The sequence below is a fragment of the Monodon monoceros genome, unplaced genomic scaffold (genome assembly GCF_005190385.1).
Source record: "Monodon monoceros isolate NGI ecotype Baffin Bay Population unplaced genomic scaffold, NGI_Narwhal_1 Super_Scaffold_6, whole genome shotgun sequence".
Classification (NCBI taxonomy): domain Eukaryota; kingdom Metazoa; phylum Chordata; class Mammalia; order Artiodactyla; family Monodontidae; genus Monodon; species Monodon monoceros.
Window position 1 is genome coordinate 1,534,363 of NW_021703783.1, and position 14,512 is coordinate 1,548,874.

The 14,512-nt window shown below is 40.1% G+C and overlaps 1 protein-coding gene across 2 annotated transcripts in view; it reads right to left on the minus strand.

Moving 5' to 3' along the window:
- Positions 1 to 14,512, minus strand: part of ADIPOR2 (adiponectin receptor 2) — a 52,934-nt gene that overhangs the window by 14,457 nt on the left and 23,965 nt on the right. For both annotated transcript variants that reach the window (XM_029204123.1, XM_029204122.1), the window contains one exon: positions 1,126 to 1,245. In XM_029204123.1, coding sequence (XP_029059956.1) covers positions 1,126 to 1,245 — 120 coding nt within the window. The remainder of the gene's footprint in view (positions 1 to 1,125; positions 1,246 to 14,512) is intronic.

Consider the following 14,512-nt stretch of genomic DNA (forward strand, 5'->3'; position numbering starts at 1 on the left):
TGAAAAACAAAATATATCTTTTGTATCCTTTTGTGCCAATTCTCCAGAGACACTGATTACTAGAATGGGTCTATTGTTTTGCTTGGCTTTTTCTTCACCAGTTTTCAAACAATGATTCAAATTTCCGAGGCTCTAAAAGTAGATCCATAAATGTTTAGACACTCCTCCCACTCCTCCCCCCCCTCCTCCCCCCACTCCCCAATCCCTCTGTCTTGGAAGAGATGTCTATATCCAGATTATAACATTCTCTTCTCAGCTCTGGTCCAAAGTATAGGACTCTAAGTCAACTGGCCCCAATTATTTCTAGAATCATTGTGAATGTAGGAAAACCTAAATTTAGTTTTCAGGATCTACGACTACACGCATAAAAAGTCTTGGTTTCATAAAACTCATGAAAAAGCTAAGTGTCAGAAAAATTTTTCTCTAAATGATCAAGAGTCCTTCAAAAATGTTTAATAAATGAATTTACACACACACACACACACACACACACACACACACACACACACACTGAATTGTGTTGACCTCAGGTCATACCTGCCAGGGCTCCTACGGAATGGACCGAGCGGCTATACCCGTACCAGGGTCCCTGACCATTTTCTCTAAACAAGCAACCCCAATTCCAGTTACCATTTTAGGGGGGAAAAAATCCCCACATGGATCCTAATGAATCAGAAAACATACCAGCTACACTGAAGATACTAGACGTGTGTGGAAACTGGGCAATTCCTATCTGAAGAGGGGTCTGATTAGCCACACGATCCCTAAGAAGAGTAGCACATTTGCTATCACAGTAGAACAGATTCAAGGGACTTGGAGATGGCACTTCAGCATCTCCAGGCATCGAACCCCCCCAACTTTTCCATTCTGTCTTGTCTAAATGGTCAACAAGACATCTACTCTGTGAACCTATTTTCAGGAAAGCCTTGCTTCCCAGCTGGACAATGTAGTGCTATCAAACCTTTATCACGGCTGTGCAGGCAAACAGAACCTGTGCCTTGAACAGGGTTAAAGTCTTGACACTGCTTCTGCCCCCCACACCGCCACACGCCTCTCTCCTTAAAGTTTCCTGTTTGGGAAGGACTAAACATACAGCACGGAAACAACAAGAAAGGGCCACCTTACCTTGCACACAAACTCTTCCATTCTCTCCATGGCGTGGTGGGCTTGTAAGAGGGGGGACATGCCCATAAACCCCTCATCCTCCTGAGACGCTCCATCATCGCACCGACGTTCCTCCAAGCTCTGCAAGGCAATCACAGAAACAGTCAGGGACAGAGACCGGGAGCCAAAGGAACCAAACAATACCTTTTCCTTGAAGAATTACAATGAAATTCTCTTAAGGTCAAAACAAGGCTCAGACAAGTAACATATATAGGAAGCAAGGTCTGTTTATTATAGAATTGTTATGAGTACTGAAAATGAACAAGAGGTGCCTGATTCTTCTCTGACAGACAACTGAACTATGGCAGCAGCACTCCTATTCAAGGAGTAGCCTTAAATGCTTTGTTTTTTATTTTAAGAATTATACCCATAGACCACATAATACTATTACACATATAAAGTTGAGAGATTATTCAGGGGAAATCTCCAAGAATCCCACCTGGCACGTGTAAAATAAATACAATGTGGGAAGTGCTCTAGGGGAAAAGAAAGAAAGGAGGAAAAAAACTACATTTACCAAATTCTTAAAATACACTGAGCACAAAGAAAAGGCCATCTAACTTAATCCTGACAACCACCTTACTAGAATAGTATTCTCATCAAAACATATAAAGAACATTAGGCAAAGAGGTTAAGTAAGTGGCCCAAGGTTAAGACTCACAAAGTGGAAAAGTAAAAAAGACGAAACCCATCGTCTTTCCACACAGGTGAGGAAATGATCACTGTGTCTGGGGAAATGCAGGAAGACGTGACAACCTGCAGTCTCCAGGTCAAGGTGCCTGCTGGTTTAGACAAAATGAAGTTGTAAGGAGGGCAATGGACTAGAACTCAGGAGATGCCAGGAGTAAGCCTGGTTTAACCGCTAACGTAGACAGGTCTCTCAACCTTTCTGAGCCTCAATTTTTCTCATTTCCATCTAAAAGGAGAAGTTTAAATCTCTCCAGTCTTCTCCATTCTCTAAAATTTAGTGGTTCTGTCACTCAGTGAATAATGACACCACAGGAAAGTACTTCCTAAGCTAAGTGTCTGCCAGGTGAACAGCACTGCCCCCATAACTGCATGAGCGGGAGAACTGCAATCAGAAAACTAACCGGGGACGCTGAGCACACGGAGGTCATCTACCACAAAACGTGAATTTGAACATGTTTCAAAAGAAATCCTAAGATTTTACTTTCTTCACTTTTCAAGATAACTAGAGGCTATTAGGCAGCATGTGAGACATGCTATGCACCCAATCTCAATTTTTTTTAAATTATGTTCTCCAAGAAAACCATCTTGAATCTGCTTCTCTAGTATTCTCACCAAGAAAACACCCTCCCCTTCTCTACTTACCTAAAACTTACCTTCCTGGCCTTCCATGCCAGCCCATCACCATCATGTTCCTGTTTAAACCTCTTAACTACTCTCGCATAGTGTTTCTCTACCTTTCCTTCAAGAAGGTTCCATGTTTCCCTCCCACACCCCTCCACAGCCCCTCTACCCTTCTAGGAACATTTTTTAGATTGCTTCCCCCAATCCTGTGAAATTTCAATAACACAGATATTAACACAGCCGTCTGGAGGGCTACAAACCACTGTAACATTTCAATGTGTTTCACTCCCTGCAAACAAGAAGCCATTTTCACCAGAAAATGTAGGCTCCACCTAACCCATAACATGCCTCCTCTTCTGAATTTCTTCAGCACTTCAAGTCCAGACTGCTCATTTGACAACTAATGTACAGCTCTTGTTCACTGACTTACACTGTGTTATTCCACATTTGACAGAATGTTACTTTTTCACGGTAACGCTTCCTAAACTAGATTTTAAGTGTATGTTTGTCTTCTTCCATTGCTCCCAGAATAGCTGTGCCAATATTTTATATACTTACCAAGTTGCTAGATTAATTAATGCTTTAAAAGATTTAAGGATTGTGCCTTATTAAACAAAATAAAGGTGATAAAATTCCATTAAATCATCAATTATATGAAAACTGAAAATAGACAACAGCTTGAAATGATTAGCAGACTGATTTTTTTAAGTATAAAATGTAAATTTATATAAAACATAAAATAGGTCCAGTATTTATGCATGTTTAACATGCAGTTCATTCTTCACAAAGAGAAACAGAAACATGGATTCAATCTTGATTCTCAGACAAATAAATCATGCCAGCAGTTTCCAATAAAACTACAAATAAGCACACAGAACACAGTTAAATGTTTCCTGTACTATCAAAAGTAAAACCTGACTAAGTTGCAGACAGTCTGCAATACCAACGGGATCAAGTGCACTTGGATTCATGGAGGACCACTGGCAGGGAAAGGCAAGGCAGCCTCACTGGCAGAAGCGAAGGCACTTCACATAGGTAACCTTTACTACAGACTGAGGAAAGGAAAATGAGGAGAGGGCACCTCTCTGGGTGGGCACCCACCACTGTCCATGTCTACAGGAAAGAGAGATGAACTCATCAACTTCCCATAGCAGGGAGGAGGAGAACAATGGCACTGCTATGGGGGAGGACAGCTTTGATTCTCAGCAGTGCTTAACACATGTTTATTACAAGAAAACAGAAAACATTGAGAATGCAAGATGTATGGTCTCGGTTGAACACCGAACAGAGGAAAAAACTGTTTATTCACTTAAACAGTTTTTAGGAAAAGTTGGCTTGCCAATGGATAAAAGTGACTCTGAAGCCAGATAAACCTTGACTAATGATAAATTGTGTGATCTTTGACAAAATTCCATACAATCTCAGTAAGCAGCAGTTTCCTCACCTGCAAGATGATTTTCACAGCACTGCACTACACTGCACAGCTGTTTAAGGAACAACGATAATGAATAAAAGAAACTATCCCAGGGCCTAGGACTCCGGCCATAAATAAGTGATGGTCTTTCTCATGATGATGGGCTACGTACTGAGAACACTGAAGTAGATGCCACAGCCTAGTGGGGAAGGCACCCCTGTAAGTAAAACAAACAAACAAACAACCAAAAAAACCCACAGCAATGAGCTAGTCTATAGTATGGACAAGGTCTGATGCAAACAGAAAAGAGAAAAGTTAACTCTGGCACTGCTAGAAAGTTTTCCAGAAAGGTAACATCTGAAGCAAGCCCTGGAAAATGCGTTAAGAGTTCACCAGTCAGACATGACAAGGAAAGGTAACAGCCCGAATCCAAAAACACAGAGGGAAGAAAAAGCTCCATACAAAGAGTACAGAGTTTAGCACAGCTGTGGCAACAAAGTAAATGTGATGCAAGGCCAAAGGAGGTGAGTAAGGAAACAATCCAAATGCCTGTGGATGAGGGAAGAGACCCAGCCTAGCTAACAACAGAATACTAGTCAGTCATAAAAAGGAATGAAGAGTGGATAGAGAAGATGTGGTGCATATATACAATGGAATACTACTCAGCCATTAAAAAGAATGAAACAATGCCATCTGCAGCTACATGGATGGACCTGGAGATTGTCATACTGAGTGAAGTGAGTCAGACAGAGAGAAATATCGTATGCTCACATGCAGAATCTAAAAAAAAATGATACAAATGAACTTATTTACAAAACAGAAACAGACTCACAGACTTAGAGAACAAACTTATGGTTACAGTGGGGGGTGACAGACAGGGAGTTTGGGATTGACATATACACACGGCTATATTTAAAATGGATAATCAACAGGGACCTACTGTACAGCACAGGGAACTCTGCTCAATATTCTGTAACAACCTAATGGGAAAAGAGTTTGAAAAAGAATAGATACATGTATATGTATAATTGAATCACTTCCTTGTACACCTGAAACTAACACATTGTTAATCAACGATACTCCAACATAAAATAAAAAGTTAACAACAAAAAAAAAGGAATGAAGTTCTGGCGCAGGCCACCACAGGGATAAACTTTGAGAACATCATGCTCAGTGAAATGCACCCCACACAACAATTGCACTTACATGAAATACCTAGAATAACCAAATTCACAGAGACAGAAAGTAAACTAGAGGTTCCCAAACACTGGGCTGGGGGGAGGAAGGCATGAAGAGTTGCTCCTTAAGTCTTTCTGGGGTGATGAAGAACTCTGGAAGTCACAGTAATGGTTGCACAACACTGTGAATACAATTAGTGTCACTGAACTGTATACTTTAAAGGGGTCAGAATGGCAAATTTTACATTATAAATTTTGCCACAATAAAAAATTTTTAAAGAAGGTAAAGACGTACAATGTAGCTTTATTCATAATAGTGAAAAACCAGAAATAACCCAATTGTCTAACAATAAGAAACTGGATAAACAGGTGTGATAGATTTATATAACAGAATACTCTTCCGTAATAAAGAACTGACACAAAACAATATGGGTGAGTAGCAGAAACATGCCAAGTGAAAGAAGCCATTATTAAGACAGTGTGTATCACAGGATTCCATTTGTATCAAGGTCAGCAACAAGCAAAACAAATCTACTGTGGTAGGAGTCACAATAATGGTGACCACTGGGAATGGGGGTGAGGGAGGGGTTACTGACTGGAAGGGCATAAAGGGAAGTTTCTGAATGATGGAAATAATCTGAATCTTGATCTGCGTGGTCGTCACACATATGTAGTGTCACTGTGCTATATATCTAAGATTTGGGCATTTTAAACACATTTTAATGTGTTTAAATTACCCCATAATACAATGTTTGTGTAAATCATACCTCAATGAAATGCTTAAAAATATAAAAAAAAATAAAAAAACGGAGGGAGAGGAATGGAGGTGGAGTTCGGTAGGAACCAGCTCCTTGAAAGCTTCTGATGCTCCTGGGCTTCAGGCTTTACCCTGCAGGCAGGACTGAGCATTTAATGGATATGAGAGCAGGGCAAGCTGAGCACTAGACTTGCATTTGGAAACTATCACTTTGGCAACAGAGAGAAGGTCTGGTTGAAGAAGAAAAACAGGAAAGGAGAGAAATAAATTAAGAAAATACTTTAAAAGTCTAAAGCAGGTTGATCTCAGCTAGGGGTAATTTTACCCCCACCCCCTCCCAGGGGACATCTGGCAATAACTGGATTCACTTTTACATGTCACAAGTGGTGGGAATGCTACTGGCATCCAGTAGGTAGGGGCCAGGTTACTGTTAAACATCCTACAATGGCAAAATGTCACCAGGGAGTGAGAAACTCTGATCTAAAGAAATAATGAGAGGGTCTATACACCTCAAATTATGTTATGTCACAGTTCAATACTGTGTTCACTTATCAGATCCTTCTCTGTGAAAGATGCTAATAAGTGAGCTACTTACTGATAAGTGGTTACTAGTGCCGGGGCTAAATGGTAAGCATTCATTCAAAACACTCAAGAAGTATTCACTGAGCGGCTACCACTTTAGAGATGAGAAACCTGAGGTTAAATGATGTGTTCAAGGTAACACACCTAGAGTCAGAAATTCAACTCAGGTCCACAGAGTTCCTGCTCTATTCATTCCCCTCACACAGTTTTCTAGTTATGAAACGGCCTGTTTCTGTGGGTAACAGACATGGGGCCAAAAGGCCACGACACATACAGACAGCCCTCGTTCCACATGGTAGCTCAGGATGTAAAAACTGTGCAAGCCAAAATCACGTTTGGCAATCTTAATGACCAGTGGGGACTACTGCATGACCTGAACAAAATGCTGTCAAAACATTAAAATCTCTGTCAGTTTTACATGTACAAAGAAACAGACTAGTGAAAACCAGTATTTATTTAGCCTGCTATATTTTAGAACAGAAACACTGAGAATTAACCGTTTATTGGTTAAAAAAAGTTACCAAGAGCGATGTGAGCAGTATTTGCCTTCTTGTTGTTTAACTTATAACACACAGTGAGCATATTCTCTATGCCTTGGCAAACTGTCGTACTTTCTAAGTTTGGATCAGGGTTTCAACGTTTTATTCTTTGCACTTTCAAAGTCATGAACCATCCTTAGGCATTCCTTTCATCTGACCTTTCTGCCTGCCACTGGCCATCCACGTCCTCTGTCACACGATACTCCTTTATGGCGACAAGCCTGCCCTCACTAAGATCCTCTGGCTGCAGATCTAGAATCTCTTGAAGTGGCGGCAGGCAGTGCCAACATTCCCACAGTCAGCTATTCCTTCTCTAACTCCTATTTATGTTTGACTTGATTTTCACGTTCGCCATTATCACGTTCATTTCTTTGCTTCATTTTATCTTTGTCAGCCTATTCCCTCTTTTGATTATCCATTTTTATAAAGGGTCGCATGGGTTTATCACTGGGAAGCAACACACTTTGCTGTCTCATGGATTAAGTGAGTAACAGATGTACACTGACCAGTCACTGACAGACTTTCAAAGAAGTCATCAATACAATGAACATCTACTATTTGCACCATCAGCTGTGGACTGGAGAGACAGCAGAGAGTTGGTACTTTAAGAATTACTCACAGTAAATAAACCACAGTAACTAAAATCTGAACCACACTGTGGAGGGACTGATATTATTTAACGAACGCATGGTAGCTGAAACTCATGCATGCTGGAAACTCGCAGAGCATCAGGGCTGCCTGTATGCATTTCTCTTCTCATCTTTTACAACTGCCCTTCTATCCAAAATGGTGCTTCTAAAGAGCTAACCTCAATTCAAAGAACGCGATCCTATATGTAAGGCAAGAATTTCACTGTACATTACATTACTAAGATATGTAGCTTTATTCAGGTGTTTTTTTTGGGGGGGGGTGGGGATCAGTTTTTTATTAATAAATACCACCAACGGTAATATTTCCACCTCCCATTGTCCAGTGTATGTGTTATGAAGCAGAATGTGGTCAGTGGTCAAATACACACCCCAGTAAAGATAAATACTTCCACCCGTCCCAACATGTCAGCAAGATTTCTGAATTTTTATAAAAGAACATTTCCTTCAGAAGAGCAAAGTATTAATAAGTCTGCTGATCTACCAAACACTATCCCCACTTCCCACCCTCCTATAACAGAATACTCACCAACATGTCTTCAAAAAACAAATGTCTAAAACACTAGACCATAAATAGTTATTTGTTGTGTTCAAGCATTGTGGAGTTGCTAATTAGGGATCTACACAGAGTGGGTGGTGGTAAATATAGTTCCCCTGGTTAAACAGAGGTTAACATGTAGGAATTAAGTGGTAGAGTCAAGCAGTGGCTAGAACACAAGACAAAAATGTTTTCTCCGGGGCACACGGGCAAGTTTATAGCTCTGCCACATAATGACGGTTTGGAAAGTCTGTGCTGAGCACTATATATATAAAAATATCTGTCTTCCAATATTAACTCTAAAGAACTACCTTGTCATGAGTGGAAATTACTTTTAATTTCCCTTCTAGTAGCCACTAAACCACAGCACCCAAAGATCTGTTTCAATACTAAACTGCATCTATACTAAGATGATCACATACAAGGGTTAAACATTTGCTCTGTTCTGCTCCTGTTGTCATATCTCTAACTGTTATCAAAATAAGTTTTGAAGAGAAACAGGACATTGTAAATGATAATTAAAACCAAAGCTGCCTAAAATAAAGGCATAAACCTTAATTCTCTAAGGCTTTCTATGAATAAATCACTATATTTAAACTTAAAGAGCGGTCAGTGCTCTGAAGTGAGTACAAAGACACTTTCAAATCTTTTCCTCCTCCTGTCTTCAGTGAAGTCCATCTGTGAGAAGAGTTAAAGTGGGTTATATCTCAAAACACAACAATATCCAACTCTGATGATCCGTACAAACTGCAACCTAAAATGTTAATTCTCTGGAGTGTATTTTACCTTTGGAAAGAGAGAACCAGAGTGATAAAGATGAAAGTCCTATATGAAAATAATTCATCAGTCTATTGGGCGTTTATCTGCTTTAGCCCAACTCAGTTCAACAGAGTAATTCAGTTTAATAAATATTAAGAGGATTTTTAAAAAGATGAGTAGGGCTTCCCTGGTGGCGCAGTGGTTGAGAGTCTGCCTGCCGATGCAGGGGACACGGGTTCGTGCCCCGGTCCGGAAGGATCCCACATGCCACGGAGTGGCTGGGCCCGTGAGCCACAGCCGCTGAGCCTGCTCGTCCGGAGCCTGTGCTCCGCAACGGGAGAGGCCACGGCAGTGAGAGGCCCGCGAACCGCAAAAAAAAAAAAAAAAAAAAGAGTAAAATATAGTCTCTGTCTTCCACGGGCATACAATCTAATAAGGGGCTGAATTAGCTACATAAATTACTAAGAAATAAGGTACAGCCAGTTTAAAGACAGGGAGTGTGGAGCTCGGGAAAGGCTGCATGAGGAATAGAATTTTGGAAAGACGAAATAAAAGAACTGTCAAGAGGGAAAAGCAAAAGTACCATTTTGAAGAAAAGAGACTAGTTCAGTTCAGCTGAAACTTAGGGTGCATTTAGCGGAGTAGCAAGACATAAATTATATATTTAAATACTAGTTGAAGTCAGTAGACAAAGTGCCACAGAGATCTACGGTCATAACACCATCCACAATTAGAAGATAAAGGTCAAGGAAATGGTAAGATACCCAGAGGCCAGAACGGCAAAGTTTGATTAAAATGTATATGCCCTGCAGAGGTCAGTGAGAACTGAGGCTTCTGCATTCACATAACTATGAGGACTAAGATCTAAGGCCCCTACACAACATGACCTCATTTGTTCAGGAAACCCTTGCCCAGGAAGATTAAGGGTACAAACCAGTAGGTAGCTTTGCTGTTAGCTTTAGGAGCTTCTCAGAAATTCACTTAACATTAGACTGCTCAACCAGCTCCTTAGTATAATAAATTACTGAACTGGGCACACCTACTCACTTGTCAAGTAAGAACTTGCTCACCAGACTTGCTCCAACTGTCCTAATCTATCACAAGCTCTGCGCAATGTTAATACGATCTTTGTATTGAAAGACCTGCTTTAAACCACGAGAAGTCAGACCGCAAACCCTACCCACAGCCAGCCACGGCCTCTCCTTCTAAAGCAAGACCCTTCAGAGTGATGCTCACTCTCACTGCAGTAAATAGGAAACTTCGCTTAGTCTGATCAACAGGTTATTTTTGTTTGTTTGCTTTTTTTATTAACCATTTTTTAAACTGAAGTACAGTTAATTTACAATGTTGTGTTAGTTTCAGGTGTACAGCAAAGTGATTCAGTTATAACATCAACAGGTTATTTTGATGGTCTTTTTGGAAAGTTGACAGGTTGAATCCAGCCTTAAATTTAGAAATCTGCAATGTGTAGTAAGGGCATTAGCAAGCTGATATAGCTAACACACAAACACAGGGGTTAGTAGAAATTAAGGGGTCTTCAAAAAATGATAGCTGAAAGAGTAAGCACCGATGACTGCATCTCTGCTGTCGTCCAACAGAGGTACAACAGCCAGTCTATCTGAACACTCACTTTGGCCAGCCTAGAAACATACAGACTCAGCCTGTAAAGACTAGCTATCGCTATCAAAGATTGATGGGAAAGACCTTTAAAATCATCCAAGTTTTTTTTTTTAATTCTCACAAAGCAACTGTCTCTAATCTTAACTGAATTTCCTAAGTAGACCTCCTCAAGAAAAGAAAATGAAGTGATTGGCAGACGGGAGTCTAATTACAAGTTAGATTTCTTATGATAAACTAATAAACAGTGGCATTCTTATGAGTTTGGTTAAAGCAAATCAGTTCAAGAAAATAATTCCTAGGTTGAATGAATGAAGAGTTGGCTCCAGTCCCCATTTATGAAGAAGAATTTGGAGCAGAGGAAAAGTAGGACAACCATAAAGGCTGCTCTCTTTATTCAACTTAATACCTTAAAAACTCAGAGATACGAAATAAAGTCATAAAACTAAAGATCAAGGGTAACCTGGTTTGAAATGCCTCTTTTGTGTTTTTATCTATAGATGGTTACAAAACACAAACTATAAAGTTCAGCAAATACAGTTAAAAGAGCTGATGCTTTAGAGCCAGAGGCCTAGAAGTAATGGTCTATCCACTTTAACCAGTACACAACACTACACATTTCAGAAAGAACTTTGGAGGGTGGAAGAACACTGGACTGGGAGGCTAAAGATCTGGATTTTAGGCCCCAATCGTCTAGGCTCACTTGCTAACAAACTGAAACCCTTGTACCTTTCACTCTAGCTATACCAGACGTTTTGCAGGTTCACACATCAATATACACCAATGTATACTCAAAACACGTTAGCTATTATCATTATTACTATTCCCTAAAAGCATCATGCTATTTCTTACTTCTGAGTCTTCACATCTGCTATTCCCTTGGCCTGGAATACCTTTTAGTCCTTCAATAACCGAGTCAAGCCTTATCCAGTTCTGCTTATTACATTTCCACTTCCTTTTAGATAACCCCAGTCACAGAAAAAACAATCCTAAAATTCATATGGAATGACAAAGGACTCTGAATAGTCAAAATAGTCCTGAGAAAGAACAGCAAAGCTTGAGGCATCACTTCCTGACTTAGAGACATATTACAAAGCTACAGTAATCAAAGCAGTATGGTACTGGCATAAAGACAGCCACATAGACCAATGCAACAGAAGAGAGGGCACAGAAATAAACCCACACGTATACAGATCTTCGGCAAGAGTGGCAAGACTACACAATGGGGAAATGATAGTCTCTTCAACAAATGGTGTTGGAAAAACTGGATATCCACATGCAAAAGAATGAAACTGGACCCTTAGCTTACACCATACACAAAAACGAATTCAAAATGACTTAACTAAAAATAAGTTAAATGTGGGAATTCCCTGGCAGTCCAGTGGTTAGGACTCCATGCTTTCACTGCCAAGGGCCCTGGTTTGATCTGGTCAGGGACCTAAGATCCCACAAGCCATGCAGCACAGCCAAAAAAAAAAAAAAAGTTAAATGTGAGACCTGAAACTATAAATATCCTAGAAGAAAATGTAGAGGAAAAGCTTCATGACATAGTCAATTTTAAAACATTCTCATCACCCCATACCCATTAGCAGTGACTCTCCATTTCCCCATCCCCCCAGCACTTGACAACCACAAATCTACCTTCTGTCTCCATAGATTTGCCTATTCTAGACATTTCAAATAAACAGAATAATTAAATATGTCATCTTTGTGACTGGCTTCCTTCATTTAGCAGAATGTTTTCAAGGTTTATCCGTGTGGTAGTATGTAACAGTATTTCTTTTTTTTTTTTTTTTTTTTGCCAAAAATATTCCATTTTATGGATATACCTCATTTAATATATCTATTCATCAAGTAAGTGATGGACATTTGAGTTGTTTGTACTTTTTGACTCATAAATAGTGCTGTTAGGAACATACATATAAAGTTTTGTTTTGATGTATATTTTTATTTCTCTTGGGTATAAACCTTAAAGTGGTATTGCTGGGTTATATGATAACTCTGTTTAACTTTTTGAAGAACTGGTGACAGTTTTTCTAGAGCAGCTATACCATTTATATTACCCTCAGCATATATGAGGGTTCGCATCTTCATGAATGCTTGTTAACTGTCCCCCTTGCAAAAAAATTTTAACCATTCTTGTGCATATAAAGTGGTATCACATTGAGGTTTTGACTTGAGTTTCCTTAATGATTAAAGATGTTGAGCATTTCCTAAAAAAAAAAAGCTTTGTGACACTGGGCATGAAGAAATATGACACCGATATCACAACAAAAGCAAAATTAGAAAAATAGGACTATGTCATACCACAAAGCTCCTGCATAGCAAAGAAGACAATTGAGAGTGAAAAGGTAACCTAAGGACAGGAGAAGATATCTGCAAACCATGGATCTGATCAGGGGTTAATATCCAAGATCTATAAGGAACTCTTATAACTGAAGAGCAAAAGCCAAACAAACAAAAACAAACCCAACTTAAAAATGTGCAAAGGACTTGAATAGACATGTCTCTACAAGACATATAAATGGCCAACAGGTATATGAAAAGGATGCTCAACATCACTGATCATCAGGGAAACACAAATCAAAACTACAATGAGATACCACAGTCACATCTGTTAGGACAGCCATTATCAAAAAAGAAAATAAAGTGTTGATGAGGATATGGAGAAATTACAACCCCTGTACACTGCTGATGGGAATGTAAAATGGTTCAGCTACTATGGAAAGCAGTATGGAAGTTCCTAAAAAATTAAAAACAGAACTACCATATGACCCAGTAATCCCACTGCTGGATATTAATCCAAAAGAACTAAAAACAGTACCTTGAAAAGATATCTGCAGCATTATTCACAATAGCCAAAAGGTAGAAACAACCTAAACAACCATCAGTAGATGAATGGGTAAAGACAGAGTGATATATACATATCAATAAAATATTACTCAGCCTTAAAAAAAAAAGGCTTGTCTTATGCTACAACATGAACAGACGTTGAGGACACTGTGCTCAGTGAAACAAGACAGTCACAGAAGGACAAATACTACATGATTCCATTTATATGAGGTATCTAAAGTTGTCAAACTCATAGAAGCAGAAGGTAGGATGGTGGTTGCCGAGGGCTGGTGGGGTGGAGAAAATGGGGAGTTGCTATTCAATGGGTAGATGTTTCACTCACGCAAGATGGAAAAGCTCTAGAGATCTGCGGCACAACAAAGTGCGTACAGTTAGCAATAACGTATGTCATGTGTTTACTACAATAAAAAAGAAAAGATAACCCAGTCCTCATCCAAACCTAGCGACAGTTCTTACTGCTTTGATAACTGCTTAGGCCTAAGTAGCAATGGAGGGAAAGTCAAGTTGCTCAGCCTGAATAGGGGAGTCTTAGCTGCTAGTACATGTTATTGTAAAACATCAACAAGAAAGCAAAGCCATAAGCAAGGAAGCAAGTTCTTACCCTAGCTATCTGTCAAACTTCTTTTAAAAGAGTAATGGTAGGGCTTCCCTGGTGGCACAGTGGTTGGGAGTCCACCTGCCAATGCAGGGGCCACAGGTTTGATCCCTGGTCCAGGAAGACCCCACATGCCACAGAGCAACCAAACCCATGCGCCACAACTGCTGAGCCTGCGCTCTAGAGCCTGCGAGCCACAACTACTGAAGCCCGTGTACCTGAAGCCCGTGCTCTGCAACGAGAGAGGCCACCGCGATGAGAGGCTCGCGCACCGCAGCGAGTAGCCCCTGCTTGCCACAAGTAGAGAAAGCCCGCGCGCAGCAACAAAGACCCAATGCAACCAAAAATAAACAGATAAAATGAATGTAAAAAAAAAAAAAAAAAAAAGAGTAATGGTAGTTTGAAGGCCAAATTACACGATACTCATAGTAAGCAAATCTTGATTTTAATCCTGCCCTGTGTATGCGGGGGCACACGCACACCCAGGGACACAAGGACAGTCTTTCAATGCATGCGGGGGCACACGCACACCCAGGGACACAAGGACAGTCTTTCAAT